The sequence below is a fragment of the Staurois parvus genome, unplaced genomic scaffold (assembly GCF_062004578.1).
Source record: "Staurois parvus isolate SC_StPar_1 unplaced genomic scaffold, SC_StPar_1.0 ptg001578l, whole genome shotgun sequence".
Classification (NCBI taxonomy): domain Eukaryota; kingdom Metazoa; phylum Chordata; class Amphibia; order Anura; family Ranidae; genus Staurois; species Staurois parvus.
Window position 1 is genome coordinate 430015 of NW_028319374.1, and position 24670 is coordinate 454684.

The 24670-nt window shown below is 48.1% G+C and overlaps 1 protein-coding gene across 2 annotated transcripts in view; it reads right to left on the minus strand.

The window, feature by feature from the left end:
- The window catches only part of PDE2A (phosphodiesterase 2A), a 684164-nt gene that overhangs the window by 397078 nt on the left and 262416 nt on the right, over positions 1-24670 (minus strand). The window contains exons 1-2 of one of the 2 annotated variants that reach the window (XM_089662878.1): positions 4980-5107; positions 4586-4649 (exon numbers count right to left, since the gene is read on the minus strand). In XM_089662878.1, coding sequence (XP_089519004.1) covers positions 4586-4649; positions 4980-5023 — 108 coding nt within the window. In that variant the 5' untranslated portion in view covers positions 5024-5107. Of the gene's footprint in view, positions 1-4585; positions 4650-4979; positions 5108-24670 lie in introns of those variants that run through there. The other variant, XM_089662877.1, reaches the window with a different exon arrangement.

Sequence of the window (24670 nt, forward strand, 5' to 3'; positions counted from 1 at the left end):
CAATGCTCAGCCAATCTGTGCCCATGTGGAATGTTTTTAGGATGCTGGGATTTGTAGTTCCTCATAAGCTGTCCCTCTGTAGGAATGCTGGGAACTCCAGTTCTGCACACATTGGACATGCTGGGACTTCTAGTTCCTGACCGGCTCATAGTAGTAGAGCCTTGCAGCACTGGTGACCGGGCTCCAGTTACCAGCAGGGTTGTATCTCCCCCCCCCCCGGGGGCATTGGAGTGCTAGCTCCTGTGTGCAAAGACGGCTGTAGCTGCTCCTCTGCAATGACCTGATTGGTCGGTGGAGTAATAGAGACATACAGCAGCAATCTTCATCACCGACAGGAGACGAGTACGGGGTTAAATTAAAGTCACAAAACGGCATCAAACGCTGAATAATGACAGATGTATATTTTAGGTGAAGTACCCCCCCCCCTGCAAATGACATAACAGATCGCCCCTCCCCCCCCCCCAACACTGTGACCTTCTATTCCCCCCACCCCCACCCCCTGCTAACAAAGGACTTCAATTAACGGGTCCCAAAAGATTTTTTCTTTTAACTGATCGATTCATCAGAATACGCCAACCGACGCGATCCGATTGGTCTGCCCCCCCCCCCTCCAGTTGCTTTTTTTGTCGGTTCGATTGCCTCTCTTTTACATTCAGTTTATATTACATATTTAACAGCAAATTCACGTTTCAATCAGAAATATCGACAAACGATAACATTCCATTCACGCGGCGTCATCGGATCCAATGGACGCCGAACCGCCAAGACAATCCTGTCGCACGCAGTTTTTTTTTTTTTTTTCAACAGTTGTCACAATTCCGCTTCGTTCAGATGATTCAAAGTAGCCATAGAAACATCAACCTGCGATCGATCGAGGCGTGAGCGATCGGCAACAAGTGATTCACCGTCAATGAAAATATCAACATAGCACGTTGACTGAAAACACAATCAATCAGAAATGATCATTTAATCAATACAACCGGTAATCTGTTCCACGTGCAGATAGGTGTTCATTCCATCAGATCGAAAAAAATTTCCACCACGGCAAATCGACTTTCTGGAGTCACTAATGGCGGCCACACACGCTTCGGTTTTATCGATCAAAATCGACGAGCGATCGAATAGCCATCACTTCCCTTCCTGATCGATTTAGATCTGATTCCATTGATCGGTCGGGATAATGGATGGGTCTTGTTACATCGATCGGCAGCACTGAGAGGATTTGTCCATCAATTTGATTGAATCAATTAGGAGGCTGCGTGGTCTAAACAGATATGTGATCGATAACGGGAGAGGTCGCTCAGAAAAGAGATTGAAGCAGCTTGGCCACCGTAAAATTGATTCTTTTTTTTTTTTTAATTACAATTTGCATTCAAATAAATCATTTTGGTCACATCGATGATCGTATTGATACGTGTGTGGGCACCTTAATGCTCGCAATACAACAGAACGATCGGATTGGCCAGAGTCATCTGATATTATACGCTGCCTGATCTGTATTTATACAGTGAGTGCCGGCTGGATGACAGCGATTATAGAGAGCACAGAAGTTTCAATGCTTTTCAACAGCGTCACCAGCGCGCCCAGGTGCGCACACCCGTCCGGGCACCGCGGCAACAACACAATTCCATGCTTGACAATCTTCCCAGCCAATCAACTCGCCAGAAACAACGACAGTCCCTTTTCTCCAGGTGTGTGACCGGTCCCACCTGCAGCCCAAGGACAGCTGGAACTCTGCAGGGTGAACCTCTGGCATTCGCCACACTTGCCAGCGCTCACAGGGGAGCCGGGCTTAGCCCAAAAAAAACGGCGTTCCAGAAAAATGCATCGGCTCCCGCTGGGAGTGCTGGCACTGTGCTGGAGAAACTGTCAGCTGAAATAAAATAACTAAATACCGACAGGGAAGGATGGAAGGTGTCAGGAGAGAAGAAGGATAGAAGGTGTCAGTGGAGAAGAAGGATAGAAGGTGTCAGGAGTGGATAGAGGGTGTCAGGAGAGAAGGATAGAGGGTGTCAGGAGAGAGGAAGGAAAGAAGGTGTCAGGAGTGGATAGAGGGTGTCAGGAGAGAAGGATAGAGGGTGTCAGGAGAGAAGGATGGAATGTGTCAGGAGAGAGGAAGGATAGAAGGTGTCAGGAGTGGATAGAGGGTGTCAGGAGAGAAGAAGGATAGAAGGTGTCAGGAGAGAGGAAGGAAAGAAGGTGTCAGGAGTGGATAGAGGGTGTCAGGAGAGAAGGATAGAGGGTGTCAGGAGAGAAGGATGGAATGTGTCAGGAGAGAGGAAGGATAGAAGGTGTCAGGAGAGAAGAAGGATAGAAGGTGTCAGGAGAGAGGAAGGATAGAAGGTGTCAGGAGTGGATAGAGGGTGTCAGGAGAGAAGGATAGAAGGTGTCAGGAGAGAAGAAGGATAGAAGGTGTCAGTGGAGAAGAAGGATAGAAGGTGTCAGGGGAGAGGAAGGATAGAAGGTGTCAGGGGAGAGAAAGGATAGAAGGTGTCAGGAGAGAAGAAGGATAGAAGGTGTCAGGGGAGAGGAAGGATAGAAGATGTCAGGGGAGAGGAAGGATAGAAGGTGTCAGGGGAGAGGAAGGATAGAAGGTGTCAGGAGAGAGGAAGGATAGAAGGTGTCAGGAGAGAAGGATAGAATGTATCAGAAGAGGAGGATAGAATGTATCAGAAAAGAGGAAGGATAGAAGGTGTCAGGAGAGAGGAAGGATAGAAGGTGTCAGGAGAGAAGGATGGAATGTATCAGAAAAGTGGAAGGATAGAAGGTGTCAGGAGAGAAGAAGGATATAAGGTGTCAGGAGAGAAGAAGGATAGAATGTATCAGGAGAGAGGAGGTATAGAATGTGTCAGGAGAGAAGGATGGAATGTATCAGAAGAGGAGGATAGAATGTATCAGAAAAGTGGAAGGATAGAAGGTGTCAGGAGAGAGGAAGGATAGAAGGTGTCAGGAGAGAGGAAGGATAGAAGGTGTCAGGAGAGAAGCAGGATAGAAGGTGTCAGGAGAGAAGAAGGATAGAAGGTGTCAGGAGAGAAGGTGTCAGGAGAGAGGAAGGATAGAAGGTGTCAGGAGAGAAGAAGGATAGAAGGTGTCAGGAGAGAGAAAGGATAGAAGGTGTCAGGAGAGAAGAAGGATAGAAGGTGTCAGGGGAGAAGGATAGATTGTATTAGAAAAGAAGGATAGAATGTATCGAGAGAGAAGAATAAAAGGTGTCAGGAGAGAAGATGGATATAATGTTTCAGAAGGGGATCAAATGTAACAGAAGAGAAGGATAGAAGAAGTCAGGAGAGAAGAAGAAAAGAAGGATAGAATGTCTCAGGAGAGGATCAAATGTAACAGAACAGAAGGATATAATGTGTCAGGACAGAAGATGGATAGAAGGTCTCAGGAGAGGAGGATAACGTATCAGGAGAGAAGAAGGATAGAAGGTGTCAGGAGAGAAGTATAGAATGTATTAGAAGAGAAGAAAGAAGGTGTCAGGAAAGAAGAAGGGTAGAAGGTGTCTGGAGACTATGGAATGGAAGGGAAGAATAGAAGGTGTCAGGAGACTATAGAATGGAAGGGAAGAATAGAAGGTGTCAGGAGACTATAGAATGGAAGGGAAGGATAGAAGGTGTCAGGAGACTATGGAATGGAAGAGAAGGATAGAAGGTGTCAGGAGACTATGGAAGGGAAGGATAGAAGGTGTCAGGAGACTATAGAAGGGAAGAATAGAAGGTGTCAGGAGACTATAGAATGGAAGGGAAGAATAGAAGGTGTCAGGAGACTATAGAATGGAAGGGAAGGATAGAAGGTGTCAGGAGACTATGGAAGGGAAGGGAAGGATAGAAGGTGTCAGGAGACTATGGCAGGGAAGGGAAGGATAGAAGGTGTCAGGAGACTATAGAATGGAAGGGAAGGATAGAAGGTGTCAGGAGACTATAGAATGGAAGGGAAGGATAGAAGGTGTCAGGAGACTATAGAATGGAAGGGAAGGATAGAAGGTGTCAGGAGACTATAGAATGGAAGGGAAGGATAGAAGGTGTCAGGAGACTATAGAATGGAAGGGAAGGATAGAAGGTGTCAGGAGACTATATAATGGAAGGGAAGGATAGAAGGTGTCAGGAGACTATAGAAGGGAAGGATAGAAGGTGTCAGGAGACTATAGAATGGAAGGGAAGGATAGAAGGTGTCAGGAGACTATATAATGGAAGGGAAGGATAGAAGGTGTCAGGAGACTATGGAAGGGAAGGGAAGGATAGAAGGTGTCAGGAGACTATGGAATGGAAGGGAAGGATAGAAGGTGTCAGGAGACTATGGAATGGAAGAGAAGGATAGAAGGTGTCAGGAGACTATAGAATGGAAGGGAAGGATAGAAGGTGTCAGGAGACTATGGAATGGAAGGGAAGGATAGAAGGTGTCAGGAGACTATGGAATGGAAGGGAAGGATAGAAGGTGTCAGGAGACTATGGAATGGAAGGGAAGGATAGAAGGTGTCAGGAGACTATGGAAGGGACGGGAAGGATAGAAGGTGTCAGGAGACTATGGAATGGAAGGATAGAAGGTGTCAGGAAACTATGGAAGGGAAGAATAGAAGGTGTCCTACCTGGAGTGCTTCGGAGCATCCCGGAGTCCCTTCGTCCGCCTTCAGAAAAGCCTGCTGACCCCGTCTAAAGAAACGGAGAACTGCAATAAGTATGTGATGCAAAATGAGGACCATGTCTCCAACGTGCTGGTTCCTCCTGCAATTCCCCCACACTCGCCCGCCGATCGCCGTCTCATCCGAAACACACACACACACACACACGCACGCACTCGGCACTTTCACGTTTGGACTACATGTATAAACACACATTAATCTGAAGTCCTGCACGGCTTTCAGGGAAGGGTGGAAAAAAAAAAGACCCATCCTTTTTGAAAAGCCGCCCCTCCCCAGCGCCCTCCCCTCACGCCCTCCCCAAGGCTGTTTCAGAAAAGGGTTTCGCTACGGTTTTTCGCACCTGCTCCCCAGAGCGATGGGGCAAGCCGAACGCAGGATCCACATCGCTGTGGCTGCAGAGAGAGAGGGGCGAAGGGGAGACAGGCAGCAAACGGTGCCACAGACTGCACTCCAGTGGGGGGGACGGAGGATGCACAGTGCAGTAGGGGGGGGAGGCACAGGGTCCTAGTGCCGGAGCTGCACAGGGGAGAGGAGCTGCGATGGGGTTAGAGGCTTGAGGGGCTGCGGGAGAGAGAGGGGTGCACCTTACGGGGAGGGAAATGGATCTTACTGGAGGGGAGTGGGGGTCTGCACCTTATTGGGGGGTCTGTACCTTACTAGGAGGGGTGCACCTTACTGGGGGGAGAGGTGGTCTGCATCTTTCTAGAGGTGGTTAGTCTGCCCCTTACTGATGAGAAGGGTGGTCTGCACTTTACTAGAGGTGATGGGTGATCTGCATCTTACTGGAGAGAGAGGTGGTCTGCACCTTACTAGAGGTGGTGGGTGGCTTGCCCCTTACTGGAGAGAGAGGTGGTCTACACCTTACCAGAGGTGGTGGGTGGCTTGCCCCTTACTGGAGAGAGAGGTGGTCTACACCTTACTAGAGGTGGTGGGTGGCTTGCCCCTTACTGGAGAGAGAGGTGGTCTGCATCTTTCTAGAGCTGGTTAGTCTGCCCCTTACTGGTGAGAAGGGTGGTCTGCACTTTACTAGAGGTGATGGGTGATCTGCACCTTACTGGAGAGAGGGGTGGTCTGCACCTTACTAAAGGTGGTGGATGACTTGCACCTTACTGGAAAGAAGGGTGGTCTTCACCAGGGGCGGACTGACCATGCGAACACTCGGGCACTGCCCGAGGGCCCTGGGTCAGTAGGGGGCCCCATGAAATGCCCCTGGTACCTTTTATAGGCATTTTTGGGTGTGCTTTGAGTGTGGGCAAGGACACAGGGGCCCCATAATCCCCTATTGCCTGGGGGCCCCATGAGTTGTTAGTCCGCCCCTGGTCTTCACCTTACTAGAGGTGGTGGGTGGCTTGCCCCTTACTGGAGAGAGGGGTGGTCTGCATCTTACTACAGGTGGTGGGTGGTCTGCACCTTATTGGAAAGAGAGGTGGTCTGCATCTTTCTAGAGGTAGTTAGTCTGCCCCTTACTGGTGAGAGGGGTGGTCTGCACTTTACTAGAGGTTGTGGGTGGTCTGCACCTTACTGAAGAGAGGGGTGGTCTGCATCTTACTACAGGTGGTGGGTAGTCTGCCCCTTACTGGAGAGAGGGGTGGTCTGCACTTTACTAAAGGTAGTGGGTGGTCTGCACCTTACTGGAAAGAGGGGTGGTCTGCACCTTACTAGAGGTGGTGGGTGGCTTGCCCCTTACTGGAGAGAGAGGTGGTCTGCATCTTTCTAGAGCTGGTTAGTCTGCCCCTTACTGGTGAGAGGGGTGGTCTGCACTTTACTAGAGGTGATGGGTGATCTGCACCTTACTGGAGAGAGGGGTGGTCTTCACCTTACTAGAGGTGGTGGGTGGCTTGCCCCTTACTGGAGAGAGGGGTGGTCTGCACTTTACTAGAGGTAGTGGGTGGTCTGCACCTTACTGAAGAGAGGGGTGGTCTGCACCTTACTAGAGGTAGTGGGTGGTCTACACCTTACTGGAAAGAGGGGTGGTCTTCACCGGGGGCGGACTGACCATTCGAACACTCGGGCACTGCTCGAGGGCCCTGGGTCAGTAGGGGGCCCCATGAAATGCCCCTGGTACCTTTTATAGGCTTTTTTGGGTGTGCTTTGAGTGTGGGCAAGGACACAGGGGCCCCATGATCCCCTATTGCCTGGGGGCCCCATGAGTTGTTAGTCCGCCCCTGGTCTTCACCTTACTAGAGGTGGTGGGTGGCTTGCCCTTTACTGGAGAGAGGGGTGGTTTTCACCTTACTAGAGGTGGTGGGTGGCTTGCCCCTTACTGGAGAGAGGGGTGGTCTGCATCTTTCTAGAGGTGGTTAGTCTGCCCCTTACTGGAGAGAGAGGTGGTCTGCACTTCACTAGAGGTGGTGGGTGGCTTGCCCCTTACTGGAGAGAGAGGTGGTCTGCACCTTACTAGAGGTGGTGGGTGGCTTGCCCCTTAAAGAGAGGTGGTCTGCATCTTTCTAGAGGTGGTTAGTCTGCCCCTTACTGGTGAGAGGGGTGGTCTGCACTTTACTAGAGGTTGTGGGTGGTCTGCACCTTACTGAAGAGAGGGGTGGTCTGCATCTTACTACAGGTGGTGGGTAGTCTGCCCCTTACTGGAGAGAGGGGTGGTCTGCACTTTACTAGAGGTAGTGGGTGGTCTGCACCTTACTGGAAAGAGGGGTGGTCTGCACCTTACTGGAGAGAGGGGTGGTCTGCACTTTACTAGAGGTAGTGGGTGGTCTGCACCTTACTGGAAAGAGGGGTGGTCTGCACCTTACTAGAGGTGGTGGGTGGCTTGCCCCTTACTGAAGAGAGGGATAGTCTGCATCTTTCTAGAGGTGGTTAGTCTGCCCCTTACTGGTGAGAAGGGTGGTCTGCATTTTACTAGAGGTGGTGGGTGATCTGCACCTTACTAGAGGTGGTGTGTAGTCTGCCCCTTACTGGAAAGAGGGGTGGTCTGCATCTTACTAAAGGTGGTGGGTGGTCTGCACCTTACTGGAGAGAGGGGTGGCCTGCAACTTACTAAAGGTGGTGGGTAGTCTGCCCCTTATTGGAGAGAGGGGTGGTCTGCACTTTACTAGAAGTAGTGGGTGGTCTGCACCTTACTGGAAAGAGGGGTGGTCTGCACCTTACTAGAGGTGGTGGGTGGCTTGCCCCTTACTGGAGAGAGGGGTGGTCTTCATCTTTCTAGAGGTGGTTAGTCTGCCCCTTACTGGAGAGAGGGGTGGTCTACACTTTACTAGAGGTGGTGGGTGGTCTGCACCTTACTGGAGAGAGGGGTGGTCTGCAACTTACTAAAGGTGGTGGGTAGTCTGCCCCTTATTGGAGAGAGGGGTGGTCTGCACTTTACTAGAAGTAGTGGGTGGTCTGCACCTTACTGGAAAGAGGGGTGGTCTGCACCTTACTAGAGGTGGTGGGTGGCTTGCCCCTTACTGGAGAGAGGGGTGGTCTTCATCTTTCTAGAGGTGGTTAGTCTGCCCCTTACTGGAGAGAGGGGTGGTCTACACTTTACTAGAGGTGGTGGGTGGTCTGCACCTTACTGGAGAGAGGGGTAGTCTGCATCTTTCTAGAGGTGGTTAGTCTGCCCCTTACTGGTGAGAGAGGTGGTCTGCACTTTACTAGAGTTGTTGGGTGGTCTGAACCTTACTGGAGAGAGGGGTGGTCTGCACCTTACTAAAGGTGGTGGGTGGTCTGCACCTTACTGGAGAGAGGGGTGGTCTGCATCTTACTAGTGGTGGTGGGTGGTCTGCAGTTTACTGGAGAGAGGGGTGGTCTGCACCGTACTGGAGGTGGTGGGGGGTCTGCACCTTAATGTAAGGGATAAGGTCACCACATTACTTGAGAAGGGGGTGGTATACATCTCCCTGGATGGGGGTCTTCACTTTGCAGTAGAAGAGGTCTGAATATTGTAGGTAGAGGAAGGGGATCCTGGCACTTGGTCCAGACAGGAAATCTGTTCTCACAACTGTCTTTCTCCTGCCCACCACCATTCTCCTGGCCAGGCCAGTGTCCACACTTCTTCTTCCCCGGGTATAGGCCACCATGCACACCACGGGGATGACGAGGCTCTGTCTGCTTTTTGCTGGAACCTTGGCAACAGGCATCATACCAGTCCATAGAACATGGGATTTACAGTTCATAGTATAGTAGCTTGCCTTGCAGCAGTCCTTTATCTCATGGTTCCTTCAAACATGGCTGCTTCTGTTCTGCACTATGCCCATTCCAGGGTTTTCTCTGATAGAGACCTCCAGTTAACTAGTTCCCCACTATGGGAAATACAGGTGGCATTCCCTTAAAGTAGAAGTCCAAATCAGGTGCTTTATATTTCTAGCAGGTACAGGTCCAAGGGGGTGAAGATCCACACAGCAATTTGGACTGACTACTGTCTTCTCCTCTGCTCCACACAATAGCCTGATCCACCTCTTCCTAGAATGTGTCTTCCAACCGGACAGGAAGTGGGGAACTAAGCAAAGGCTAACCCTGTCCCCACAATGGGCTACCACATGGTCCTACAAGTGCACCTTGCTAGGAGCAAAAGGGGGTCCACCTTGCTGGGAGTGGAGGAGGTTGCACATTGCAGGGTGCACCATTCTGAGATTGAGGGGGTTCACTTCACTGGCAGTGGGGGAAGCACCTTACTGGGAGTGGAGGAGGTTGTACGTTGCTGGGAATGGAGGAAGTTTAACTTAGCTGGGTGTGGAGGAGGTGAATTTTTATAGGACTAAAGAGGGGTGCACTTTTCTTGAAGTGGAGGGGGTGCACTTTGCTGGGAATAGAGGAGGTGCACTTTGCTTGCAGTGGAGGGGGTGCACTTTGCTGGGAATAGAGGGGGTGCACTTTGCTAGGAGTGGAGGGGGTGCACTTTGCTAGGAGTGGAGGGGGTGCACTTTGCTAGGAGTGGAGAGGGGTGCACTTTGCTAGGAGTGTAGGGGGTGCACTTTGCTAGGAGTGGAGGGGGTGCACTTTGCTAGGAGTGGAGGGGGTGCACTTTGCTAGGAGTGTAGAGGGTGCACTTTGCTAGGAGTGGAGAGGGGTGCACTTTGCTGGGATTGGAGAAGGGTGCACTTTGCTGGGAATAGAGGGGGTGCACTTTGCTAGGAGTGGAGGGGGTGCACTTTGCTAGGAGTGGAGAGGGGTGCACTTTGCTAGGAGTGTAGGGGGTGCACTTTGCTAGGAGTGGAGGGGGTGCACTTTGCTAGGAGTGGAGGGGGTGCACTTTGCTAGGAGTGTAGAGGGTGCACTTTGCTAGGAGTGGAGAGGGGTGCACTTTGCTGGGATTGGAGAAGGGTGCACTTTGCTGGGAATAGAGGGGGTGCACTTTGCTAGGAGTGGAGGGGGTGCACTTTGCTAGGAGTGGAGGGGGTGCACTTTGCTAGGAGTGGAGGGGGTGCACTTTGCTAGGAGTGTAGGGGGTGCACTTTGCTAGGAGTGGAGAGGGGTGCACTTTGCTAGGAGTGGAGAGGGGTGCACTTTGCTAGGAGTGGAGAGGGGTGCACTTTGCTGGGATTGGAGGGGGTGCACTTTGCTGGGAGTGGAGAGGGGTGCACTTTGCTGGGAGTGGAGAGGGGTGCACTTTACTGGGATTGGAGGGGGTGCAGTTTGCTGGGATTGGAGAGGGGTGCACTTTGCTGGGATTGGAGGGGGTGCACTTTGCTGGGATTGGAGAGGGGTGCACTTTGCTGGGGGAGATAAGCTGGGAATGGAAGGGGAAATATGGCACCTTGCTGAGATCAGGGGGGTGGGAGTAACACCTTTCTGGAAGTGGAGGGGGAAATATGGCATCCTGTTGAGAGCACTCTGCACGGAGTGTAAGGGGGGAATGGCCCATTACTGTCAGGAAGAGGGATAACATAGCACCTGCTGAGAGTTGAAGGGGATATGGCATCTTGATGAGGGGAGGAGGGAATATGGCACCTGATGGGAATGGAGGGTAGTTATGACACTTTGCTAGGAGTGGGGGAGGGGCAATATGATACCTTGCTGAAAGTAGATGCATGGATGGCATCTTGACAGGAGTGGAGAGGCAATATGGTACCTGTTGGGGGTGGAGGGGGAATATAGCACCTTGCTGGGCGTAGGGATGCAGTATGGTACCTGTTGGAAGTGGAGGGGGAATATAGCACCTTGCTGGAAATAGGGAGGTAATATGGTACCTGTTGGGTGTGATGAGGCAATATGGCACTTGTTGGAAGTGGAGGGGGGATTTGGCACCTTGCTAGAAGTAGGGAGGCAATATGGTACCTGATAGGAGTGGAGGGGGAATATAGCACCTTGCTGGGAGTAGGGAGGCAATATGGTACATGTTGGTAGTAAAGAGGCAATATGGCACTTGTTGGGAATGGAGGGGGGATTTGGCACCTTGCTGGGAGTAGGGAGGCAAGATGGCACCTGTTGGGAGTGGAAGGGGAATATGGCATCTTGCTGGGAGTAGGGAGATAATATGGTACCTATTGGGAGTGGAGGGGGAATATAGCACCTTGCTGGGAATAGGGAGGCAATATGGTACCTGTTGGGAGTGGAGAAGCAATATGGCACCTGTTAGGAGTGGAGGGAGAATATGGCACCTTGCTGGGAATAGGGAGGCAATATGGTACCTGATAGGAGTGGAGGGGGAAAATAGCACCTTGCTGGGAGTAGGGAGGCAATATGGCATATGTTGGGAGTGGAGGGGGAATATAGAACCTTGCTGGGAGTAGGGAGGCAATATGGTACCTGTTGGGAGTGGAGAAGCAATATGGCACTTGTTGGGAGTGGAGGGTGGATTTGGCACCTTGCTGGGAGTATGGAGGCAAGATGGCACCTGTTGGGAGTAGAGAAGCAATATGGCACCTGTTTGGAGTGGAGGGGGAATATAGCACCTTGCTGGGAATAGGGAGGCAATATGGTACCTGTTGGGAGTGAAGAGGCAATATGGCACTTGTTTGGAATGGAGGGGGGATTTGCCACCTTGCTCTGAGTAGGGAGGCAAGATGGTACTTGTTGGGAGTGGAGAAAGGGGGGAGGTGGCACCTTCCTGGAAGTGGAGGGAGACAATGGCACCTGTTGGTAGTGGAGAGAGGGGGGAGGTGGCACCTTCCTGGAAGTGGAGGGAGACAATCGCACCTTGTGGGAGTGGAGAGAGGAGGGAGGTGGCACCTTCCTGAAAGTGGAGGGAGACAATGGTACCTGTTGGGAGTGGAGAGAGGGGGGAGGTGGCACCTTCCTGGAAGTGGAGGGAGACAATGGTACCAGTTGGTAGTGGAGAGAGGGGGGAGGTGGCACCTTCCTGGAAGTGGAGGGAGACAATGGCACCTTGTGGGAGTGGAGAGAGGGGGGAGGTGGCACCTTCCTGGAAGTGGAGGGAGACAATGGCACCTTGTGGGAGTGGAGAGAGGAGGGAGGTGGCACCTTCCTGGAAGTGGAGGGAGACAATGGTACCTGTTGGGAGTGGAGAGAGGGGGGAGGTGGCACCTTCCCGGATGTGGAGGGAGACAATGGTACCTGTTGGGAGTGGAGAGAGGGGGGAGGTGGCACCTTCCTGGAAGTGGAGGGAGACAATGGCACCTTGTGGGAGTGGAGAGAGGAGGGAGGTGGCACCTTCCTGGACGTGGAGGGAGACAATGGCACCTGTTGGGAGTGGAGAGAGCGGGGAGGTGGCACCTTCCTGGAAGTGGAGGGAGACAATGGTACCTGTTGGGAGTGGAGAGAGGAGGGAGGTGGCACCTTCCTGGAAGTGGAGGGAGACAATGGTACCTGTTGGGAGTGGAGAGAGGGGGGAGGTGGCACCTTCCTGGAAGTGGAGGGAGACAATGGTACCTATTGGGAGTGGAAAGGCAATATAGTACGTGTTGGCAGTGAAGGGGAATATAGCGCCTTCCTTGGAGGGGGTTGATGGCTCCTTACTAGGAGTGGAGGAGGGGGGCACCTTGCTGTAGGTGGCTCTTTGCAGCAGATAAAGTGTTGCCATCCTCATGCACAATCACACACACCTCCGTCTATGTGGGAATCTTCACACTTCTCACTCACACTGTATACTGATACGATTATTATCATCAAGAGTTCCGCATAGATGTCCCCATATACAAGGATTCTTTATACTCTCATGCAGCTGCAATGCATGCACAGGTATGAAGGAGTCTGACCTCTCCCCTCTAAAAATACGACACTTCATGGTAAAGCAATGACATGAACTTTCCTGTCCCCCATTTCCGGTACAGGCTCTGGAACTATCCACTAAGTAGGAAACGTAGCGACCAACCAGAAATCATCTCCCAGTTGTCTGTCTACAATAAACTGAAATATGATGAAGGTCCTTGTTCAAGGACTTCCTGTTATAGGGTGACAACGCTCTGCCCCTGTCTCCCAGCTGTACTCCTGCGTTGTCACCCTGCCACTTGGGCTTCCAATGGACGCTACAAATGGCCATTCCATAACATATCACACAGACATTGTCTTCTGTTGTCATCATTGGGAAACCCACCCTGAGGAATGCCATACAGCCATCACCGGAGTGCGTGTAGACAGAAGAAATGGAGTGCAAATCAACGTGAAAAAAGGCATTTTATTAAAAACACGGCCAATATTTATAACAAACAATGAATGCACAGAGCAAATAAAACGTCCTCCAGTCAGCGGTCATGTCTACTTTAAGAAAGGCAATTGTGGGGTTACATTGAAAGGATGCGGTGCCCCCCCCCCCCCCGACTGTGAGGTCAGAGGTCTCTCCGCAGGGCCTCTTCTGCCCCGTGACACATCCGGTGGCAGCGCCTGGCTGAACTTGACATAGGGGAGGGCGGGGGGGGGGGGGGGTTATGAATGGAGGATGAGGGGAGAGATTCATTAGAAAGAAAACCAGGCTTGAGATAAAGAACAAAATTCACCCCTCGCTACTTCATTGCACCGTCATCTGCCTCACTGCTGAAAGAAAAAATATATATACAGTTGTGTTCATAATAATAGCAGTGTGATGAAAAAAGTGACTAAAGCTGAAAATCCTTCTAATCCTTTTATTTCCATCCACACAAATGCATTGGGAACACGACACATTCTATTCCAAATCACAACATGAAGAAAATACATCAAATTTGTGTTGTTCCTCTAAAAAAAATGGAAGAAAAGTGAATATTAGACGGTTCAAAAAAATGGCCGTGTTTGTATTCTTCTTTACAAACTCAAACATTCACTATATAAACTGAGAAATGTTTGAAGATTTTGCTTTCCTTTGAATGACTTCATGAATATTTGGTTGTAGTCGCACTGTTTCTGAGAACTGCTGTACATCTGTGTTGCATGGAGTCCCCCAACTTCTGGCCCCTGTGATCAGGTATTCCAGCCCAGGATGATTGGACCACATTCCACAGTTCTTCTCTATTTCTTGGTTTTGCCTCAGAAACTGCATTTTTGATGTCACCCCACAAGTTTTCTATTGGATTAAGATCTGGGGATTGGGCTGGCCACTCCATAACGTCCATCTTGTTGGTCTGGAACCAAGATGTCGCACGTTTACTGGTGTGTTTGGGGTCGTTGTCTTGTTGGAACACCCATTTCAAGGGCATTTCCTCTTCAGCATAAGGCAGCATGACCTCTTCAAGTATTCTGATGTATTCAATCTGATCCATGATCCCTGGTATGCGATAAATAGGCCCAACACCGTAGTATGAGAAACATCCCCATATCATGATGCTTGCACCACCATGCTTCACGGTCTTCACAGTGTACTGTGGCTTGAATTCAGTGTTTGGGGGTCGTCTGACAAACTGTCTCCGCCCACTAGACCCAAAAAGAACAATCTTACTTTCATCAGTCCACAAAATGTTGGGCCATTTCTCTTTAGGCCGGTCAATGTGCTCTTTGGCAGATTGTAACCTCTTCAGCACACGTCTTTTTCCCAACAGTGGGACTTTGCGGGGACTTCTTGCAGATAGCTTGGCTTCACATCGGCGTCTTCTAATTGTAACAGTCCTCACAGGGAACGTCACACCTTCTTTCATCTTCCTGGAGCTGATTGTTGGCTGAGTCCTCACAGGGAACGTCACACCTTCTTTCATCTTCCTGGAGCTGATTGTTGGCTGAGTCCGCCCCATTTTGGCTATTCTTCTATCCATTCCAATGGTAGTTTTTCGCTTTCTTCCGCGTCTTTCAGGTTTTGGTTGCCATTTTAAAGCATTTGTCATCATTTTAGTTGAGCAGCCGATCATTTTCTGCACTTCTTTATATGTTTTCCCCTCTCCAATCAACTTTTTAATCAAGGTACGCTGTTCTTCTGAACAATGTCTGGAACGACCCATTTTCCTCAGAATTTCAGAGAGAAATGCACTGTAACCAGCATGTCCAACATTTGCTGCCTTCCTTCCTTAAATAAGGGCAATAATTGCCACCTGTTTATCAAAGAATGAATGACCTCACTAATAGAACTCCACACGGCTATTATTTTGAACACGCCCCTCAATGAGTGATTCAATGACACAGAATCAGCAGCATGCATGTCATGACTGTTGGGTCTGTTGGATTTCTATGACTCTACTACACCTGCTAGGAAATTATTTGCCATGTAGAAATATCATTTCCACCAAAAACAGTGATTGATCCGGTTAGTGATGTCTGACGGCTAGTATTTTGGGCTCTGATGGCGGGGGGGGGGTGCATTTGATGATATGGGGGACCGGGGAATCTGGAGAGATGGGTTGGTACTTCTAAAGTCAAAAGGGGAGTTCCTATGTGATGGGGGCTTTTGATGTAAAAGGGGGGCTCAGATGAAAGAGTAGGCCTCTTATGAGATGGGGGGGCTTCTGATGTGAAAGGGGGGCTCAGATGGGGGAGGTCTCTGATAAAATGGGGGATTCTGATGTGAAAGGGGAAAGCTAATGGGATGAGGAGGGGTCTTTTGTTCTGAAAGGAAGTACTCTGATGTAATGGGGACTTTGATAGAAGGGGGGGGTGAAATAGGGGCTTCTGATGTGAAAGGGGGCTTTAATGAGATGAGGGGACTCTGATGTGATGCTGGAGTCTTCTGATGTGAGAGGGGGACTCTAATGGAAGGGAGGGGGGAACTGATAAAATGGGGGGCTTCTGATTTGAATGGGGGGGGAGGACTCTGATGTAATGGTGGGGTGGTGGGGGCTTCCAATGTAATAGGGGGGTTCTGATGAGATGAGAATTTAGTTGTGAAAGGGGAGACTCTGATGTAACTGGGGCTTCTGATGTGAAAGGGGGGAAACAGGGCTGTCTTAATGCATGGGCACCTCTGGGCACTGTCCAGGGGCCCCAGGTGCATGGAGGCCCCATCATAATCTTGCATTACATCATACTTGCCAACTGTCCCCCCTGTACTGTGACCTCCTGACCCCCCCGTACTGTGACCTCCTGACCCCCCCCCGTACTGTGACCTCCTGACCCCCCCGTACTGTGACCTCCTGACTCCCCCGTACTGTGACCTCCTGACTCCCCCCGTACTGTGACCTCCTGACCCCCCCCGTACTGTGACCTCCTGACCCCCCCCGTACTGTGACCTCCTGACCCCCCCGTACTGTGACCTCCTGACCCCCCCCCCGTACTGTGCACTCCTGACTCCCCCTGTACTGTGCACTCCTGACTCCCCCGGTACTGTGCACTGCTGACCCCCCTGTACTGTGCCCTCCTGATCCCCCTGTACTGTGCCCTCCTGACCCCCCTGTACTGTGCCCTCCTGACCCCCCTGTACTGTGCCCTCCTGACTCCCCCCTGTACTGTGCCCTCCTGACTCCCCTGTACTGTGCCCTCCTGACTCCCCCTGTACTGTGCCCTCCTGACTCCCCCCTGTAATGTGCCCTCCTGACTCCCCTGTACTGTGCCCTCCTGATCCCAGTATTGTGACCTCCTGATCCCAGTATTGTGCCCTCCTGATCCCAGTATTGTGACCTCCTGATCCCAGTATTGTGCCCTCCTGACTCCCCCTGTACTGTGCCCTCCTGTCTCCCCCTGTACTGTGCCCTCCTGACTCCTCCTGTATTGTGCCCTCCTGATCCCAGTATTGTGCCCTCCTGACTCCCCCTGTACTGTGCCCTCCTGACTCCTCCTGTACTGTGCCCTCCTGATCCCAGTATTGTGCCCTCCTGACTCCCCCTGTACTGTGCCCTCCTGTCTCCCCCTGTACTGTGCCCTCCTGACTCCTCCTGTATTGTGCCCTCCTGATCCCAGTATTGTGCCCTCCTGACTCCTCCTGTACTGTGCCCTCCTGATCCCAGTATTGTGCCCTCCTGACTCCTCCTGTACTGTCCCCTCCTGATCCCAGTACTGTGCCCTCCTGACTCCCCTGTACTGTGCCCTCCTGACCCCCCTGTACTGTGCCCTCCTGACTCCTCCTGTACTGAGCCCTCCTGATCCCAGTATTGTGCCCTCCTGACTCCCCCTGTACTGTGCCCTCCTTACTCCCCCTGTACTGTGCCCTCCTGACTCCCCCTGTACTGTGCCCTCCTGACTCCCAGTGGTGTATTTAGGTTTTGTGCTGCCCCAGGCATAAAAATCAGATGCCCCCCCCCCCCCGGCAGAGAGAAAGCCTCACACTGTCAGGCTCTCTCCACGGGGAGGGGGTCTGGTGCTGGTCAGACACCCCCCGTGGCGAGACCCTGACAGTGACCAACAACACCCCACCCAAGAAAGCCTTCCACTGAGAGACACTCATCCTACACAGCTCTGGACATCCCTGATCCCCATGCCTCATATGTCCCTTCTTCCAGGAGACAGTGCTGCCCCCCTAAAAAATGCTGCCCTAGGCAATTGCCTTGTTTACCTTATGGTATATACGCCCCTGCTGACTCCTCCTGTACTGTGCCCTCCTGACTCCCCCTTTACTCTGCCCTCCTGATCCCCCTGCACTGTGCCCTCCTGATCCCCCTGTACTGTGCCCTCCTTACTCCCCCTGTACTGTGCCCTCCTGATCCCAGTATTGTGCCCTCCTGATCCTAGTATTGTGCCCTCCTGACTCCCCCTGTACTGTGCCCTCCTGACTCCCCCTGTACTGTGCCCTCCTGATCCCAGTATTGTGCCCTCCTGATCCCAGTATTGTGCCCTCCTGATCCCAGTATTGTGCCCTCCTGATCCCAGTATTGTGCCCTCTTGACCCCCCCCCCCCCTGTACTGTGCCCTCCTGATCCCAGTATTGTGCCCTCTTGACCCCCCCCCCTGTACTGTGCCCTCCTGATCCCAGTATTGTGCCCTCCTGATCCTAGTATTGTGCCCTCCTGACTCCCCCTGTACTGTGCCCTCCTGATCCCCCTGTACTGTGCCCTTCTGATCCCAGTATTGTGCCCTCTTGACCCCCCCCCCTGTACTGTGCCCTCCTGATCCCAGTATTGTGCCCCCCTGACTGTGTTTTTTTAATATTACAAGATATATGAAAAATATTTTTAAAAAATTATTCTTCAGATTTTTTTTTAACATATAAAAAAGTAATTTTAACATAGATTTTTATATATATTTGTAAATACATCCCAAAAATGTAGATTTGCATTTTTAAAAATATACAGTATTTTTTTCATATATCTTGTAATATATAAAAAACGCATTTTAACATGCAGTGTATATATACATCATAGGCCCAACTGGTGTATACCTAACTTTTATTGTGGAGATGGGGGTTGTAGTGAATGAGAGTAATAGGCCCATCTGGTGAGTAGCATACCCAAATGCTGAGTAATAGCCCCATCTGGTCAGTAACAGGCCCAACTGCTGAGTAATAGGCTCATCTGGTGAGCAGCATACCCAAATGCTGAGTAATAGCCCCATCTGGTGAGTAACAGGCCCAACTGCTGAGTAATAGGCTCATCTGGTGAGCAGCATACCCAACTGCTGAGTAATAGGCCCATCTTTTGAGTAACAGGCCCAACTGCTGAGTCATAGGTTCATCTGGTGAGCAGCATACCCAACTGCTGAGTAATAGGCTCATCTGGTGAGCATCATACCCAACTGCTGAGTAATAGGTCCATCTGGTGAACAGCATACCCAACTGCTGAGTAATAGGCCCATCTGGTGAGCATCATACCCAACTGCTGAGTAATAGGCCCATCTGATGAGCAGCATACCCAACTGCTGAGTAATAGGCCCATCTTTTGAGTAACAGGCCCAACTGCTGAGTCATAGATTCATCTGGTGAGCAGCATACCCAACTGCTGAGTAATAGGCCCATCTTTTGAGTAACAGGCCCAACTGCTGAGTCATAGATTCATCTGGTGAGCATCATACCCAACTGCTGAGTAATAGGCCCATCTGGTGAGCAGCATACCCAACTGCTGAGTAATAGGCCCATCTGGTGAGCATCATACCCAACTGCTGAGTAATAGGCCTATCAGGTGAGCAGCATACCCAACTGCTGAGTAATAGGCCCATCTGGTGAGCATCATACCCAACTGCTGAGTAATAGGCCCATCTGGTGAGCATCATACCCAACTGCTGAGTAATAGGTCCATCTGGTGAGCATCATACCCAACTGCTGAGTAATAGGCCTATCAGGTGAGCAGCATACCCAACTGCTGAGTAATAGGCCCATCTGGTGAGCAGAATACCCAACTGCTGAGTAATAGGCCCATCTGGTGAGCAGAATACCCAACTGCTGAGTAATAGGCCCATCTGGTGAGCAGAATACCCAACTGCTGAGTAATAGGCCCATCTGGTGAGCATCATACCCAACTGCTGAGTAATAGGTCCATCTGGTGAGCATCATACCCAACTGCTGAGTAATAGGCCTATCAGGTGAGCAGCATACCCAACTGCTGAGTAATAGGCCCATCTGGTGAGCAGAATACCCAACTGCTGAGTAATAGGCCCTTCTGGTGAGCAGCATACCCAACTGCTGAGTAATAGGCCCATCTGGTGAACAGCATACCCAACTGCTGAGTAATAGGCCCATCTGGTGAGCAGAATACCCAACTGCTGAGTAATAGGCCCATCTGGTGAGCAGCATACCCAACTGCTGAGTAATAGGCCCATCTGGTGAGCAGCGTACCTAACCAAGTAATAGACCCATCTGGTGAGCAGCGTACCTAACCAAGTAATAGACCCATGCTGGTAATAGGCCCATGCTGGTAATAGGCCATCTAGCATTTCAAATATATGTCAATATATTTGGGAAGAATATTTTTAAAATATATCTCAAATATATTTTTCATCCATGTGGGTTACTCACCAGATGGGCCTATTACTCACATTCACTGCACCCTTCCATGTCCATAGATAAAATTAAATTTAGGTCTACCCCAGTTGGGCCTATGATCTCTTGGGCCTCACCTGTCAAGCCAGCGTACACAGGGTTCAATGAGCCTACCAGCATGTCTTCGGAGTGTGGGAGGAAGGCCATGCAAGCCCAGGAGAACCAGCAAACTCCATGCAGATAGCGCCCCTGCTCTAACAATGTATTCTTTTTTGCTATTTCTATGATTTTTATCTACAATGTGAGATATCAAATATTACCAAAAAAAAAAAGATCAGTGAAAATTAGACAGGGAGTCAAAAATTGTTGCCGTATGCCGAAAAAAAAAATTCCATCCGCCGCTCTCTCTTTGTCACTTCCAGGGTTTGTTTGCGGATTTCCAATTTTGCGTGATGACCTCGATGTGCGAATTGGGAATCTTTAAATTTTGCCGGAATCCCCCTCCATATTCAGTCATCGCTCTCCTTCTCTCTTTATATATATATATATATATACAGTATACATAGAAATATGCAACTCAACTGTCAGAGCTGCTGCGCAGGAAGGGCCCGGAGGGAGCAAGGAGAGCCGTCTGCATGAGCCTTCAAACCAATGTTCCTAAACTGACAAGTATTTTGCTGCATGTTATACAGACCATGTCCTGAAACGTGTCTTCATTCACCAAGGAGAATTTGTTTTAAAATCCAGAATCCACTGAATGGCATTTGAACTACGGACCGCAGGCCTAGAGGGGCCAATAAAGGGGCTTCTGGATAAGCCAGCCCCCCCCCCCACTATAAAAGGGGGGCACAGATCGGCCAGTCAGAGTATTGAAAGCTGTAATAGGGAAGGGATGGGGAAGCTGACAAACTGCACAGAGAGAGACTAGGGTCAGGTAGGAACCTGCACTTTAATTCTGATTGCTAGCTCTTTGGGTGATTAACCTCTAGCGCTACCCCCTCAGGAGCCGCTGCCCACATGGAAGAAAAATAGGTTCGAAATACATTTTAAGAATATTCTTCCCAAATATATTGCCATTTATTTAAAATGATAAGATAGATATTTATTGAAATATATATATATATATATATTTTTTTTTTTTAAATATATTTCTATATATATATATATATATATAATAGAGAGAGAGAGACTGCATGTCGAAATGTGTTTTTATTACAAAATGTATTAAATATATTTTTAAAAATACTTTCAAAATATACCGTATGTCTTTAAAAATACAAATCTACATTTTTGGAATGCATTTACAAATATATATATATATATATATATATATATATATATATAAATATATGTTAAAATGACTTTTATATGTTAAAAAAAAATCTGAAGAATATATTTTAAAAATATTCTTCCCAAATATATTGCCATATATTTGAAATGCTACAATTTTGGCCGTACTCAATATATTTCAATAAATAAATAAAAAAAATATATATATATATATATATATATTTCAAAATATATTTCAATACATAAATATATACATATATTTATCTAAGAGAGAGAGAGAGAGAGGCACTGCATGTCGAAATGCGTTTTTATTACAATATGTATGAAATATATTTTTAAAAATACTTTCAAAATATACCGTATGTCTTTAAAAATACAAATCTACATTTTTGGAATGCATTTACAAATATATATATATATATAAATATATGTTAAAATGACTTTTATATGTTAAAAAAAAATCTGAAGAATATATTTTAAAAATATTCTTCCCAAATATATTGCCATATATTTGAAATGCTACAATTTTGGCCGTACTCAATATATTTCAATAAATAAATAAAAAAAAAATATATATATATATATTTCAAAATATATTTCAATACATAAATATATACATATATTTATCTAAGAGAGAGAGAGAGAGAGAGAGGCACTGCATGTCGAAATGCGTTTTTATTACAATATGTATGAAATATATTTTTAAAAATACATTTCAAAATATACCGTATGTCTTTAAAAATACAAATCTACATTTTTGGAATGCATTTACAAATAGATATGTAAAAATATATGTTAAAATTACTTTTTTTATATGTTAAAAAAAAAATCTGAAGAATATATTTAAATAATATATATTTTTAAAAATATATATATTTAACACATATTCTTCATATTTTTTTTAACATATTATTATTATACAGGATTTATGGCGCCAACAGTTTGCTCAGCACTTTACAATATAAAGGGAGACAATACAGATCAATACAAGAGGGATAGGAGTGCCTGATCCTTGGAGCTTACAATCTAAGAGATATATAAAAAAAAGTCCGACAATTTTAAAAAAGACCGACAATTTTGAGGGAAAAAAAATATTTTTTATTTTTTTGTTATTAAACAGGCCCAAAAAAAAAATTTAAAAATTTCATCATCAATTTAGGGCAAAATGTATTCTGGTACATGTCTGTGCTAAAAAAAAAATCCCGAAACGTGTAAATTAATTGGTTTACGTGAAAGTTATAGCGTCTGCAAACGGCGGTATAGATACTGGAATTTTTTTTTTCTTTTACTAGTAATGGCGGCGATCAGCAACTTATAGCGGGACTGCAGCGGGCATTCTGACACCGGGGGGGACTGACTAACTCTATTTTTTGCGCTATAAACAAAAAAAGACTATACATTTTGAGAAAAAAAAACATTAAACATGTCCAGTAAAAAAAATTTAAAAAATCCAAATTCATCATAAATTTAGGCCAAAATGTATTCTGTTCCGTGCCTTTACTGAAAAAAAAAATTCCCCGAACGTGTAAATTAATTGGTTGACGTGAAAGTTATAGCGTCTGCAAATGGCGGTATAGATACTGGGATTTTTTTTTTATACTAGTAATGGCAGCGACAAGCAAGCAACTGAAAGCACCAAACACGCTTGAAGATAATGGCAGCATTGAGTGGGTTTGGAACCCTCTCACTCGGTCTCACGGTGCGGCGGGGGGCGAAGTTGTGACCTTACGGTTGATGGGGGGTCCCCTTTGTCCTCCTCTGGTAACGCTGTGATGATGGCCTCTCACAGTGTCTCTCTCCCATCTACCTCATGTTCATGGCATTTTTCCTTTTTTAAATGCTCCCGCCCCTTTCCCAGTTCCCCTGGGCTGTGTAGTTCAGTTTCAGCCAATTTGGATGAGAGATCCTCCTGCCAGCATACAAGTCCCAGCATCCCCCCTTCCTGTAGTGGGTCTTATGATAATAAATTGTGCAGCACTGCCATCTAGTGGCCAAATACAGCGATGCGTAACAGTAACAATGCACACCCAATCGCTGCCTTTTTTGTTGTTATTTTTGGGGGACTTTGTCCTTCACTTCATGTTGTGATTGATTTGAGGTCATCTGTCACTTGTAGCTGCTGCTGTCCCATACATAGCATTTTTTTTTTCTTCTGAAAGGCTTCCCTTTAAAAAAAAGTTTTGATATTTGGGGGGTTCCAATTTTTTGGGGGTGTGTTGGTTTTTATTTTATGTTGATAGGGCGTTTTTTTATGTTTTGGCTGCTCAAAGTGCAGTATTCCCCTGGTACTGTTCACCTGTTCTTGGAGCTGCTTTTTGTTCGCAGCATTCGCTGCGTCATTTGAAATATTATATACTCACATTCATTTCACCCCTATCACTACAGATAAAAGAAAAGTTAGGTATGCACCAGTTGGGCCTATTATATTGGGCCTATCACTCACATTCACTGCACCTCTCCGTGTCCATAGATAAAATAGAATACAAGGGATACACCAGCTTGGCCTATTATCCATTGGGCCTATTACTAATCAGCTGAGCCTATTACCCGCATTGACTGCACCTCCCCATCTCCATGGAAAAAATAAAAATTATGTGTTCACCAGTTGGGCCTATTACTCACCAGTTGGGCCTTTTACCCGCATTCACTGCACCTCCCCATCTCCATAGATAAAATAAATGTTATGTTTTCACCAGTTGGGCCTATTACCCACTTTCACTGCGCACACACCCCCATCGCCATAGAAAAAATAAAAGTTAAGTGTACACCAGTTGGGCCTATTACTCAGTAGTTAGGCCTATTACTCACCAGTTGGGCCTATTACCCGCATTGACTGCACCTCCCCATCTCCATGGAAAAAATAAAAATTATGTGTTCACCAGTTGGGCCTATTACTCACCAGTTGGGCCTTTTACCCGCATTCACTGCACCTCCCCATCTCCATAGATAAAATAAATGTTATGTTTTCACCAGTTGGGCCTATTATCCGCTTTCACTGCACACACCCCCATCGCCATAGAAAAAATAAAAGTTAAGTGTACACCAGTTGGGCCTATTACTCAGTAGTTAGGCCTATTACTCACCAGTTGGGCCTATTACCCGCATTCACTGCACCTCCCCATCTCCATAGATAAAATAAAAGTTATGTGTCCACCAGTTGGGCCTATTACTCAGTAGTTGGGCCTATTACCCGCATTCACTTCACCTCCCCATCTCCATAAAAAAATAAGTTAAGTGTACACCAGTTGGGCCTATTACTCACCAGTTGGACTTATTACCCTCATTCACTGCACCTCCCCAACTCCATAGAAAAAATATAAGATAATTGTACACCAGTTGGGCCTATTACCCGCATTCACTGCACCTCCCCATCTTCATAGATAAAATTAAAGTTATGTGTTCACCAGTTGGGCCTATTACCCACCAGTTGGGCCTATTACCCGCATTCACTGCACCTTCCCATCTTCATAGATAAAATAAAAGTTATGTGTTCACCAGTTGGGCCTATTACCCACCAGTTGGGCCTATTACCCACATTCACTGCACCTCCCCATCTTCATAGATAAAATAAAAGTTATGTGTACACCAGTTGGGCCTATTACTCACCAGTTGGGTATATTACTCACCAGTTGGGCCTATTGCCCTCATTCACTGCACCTCCCTATCTCCAT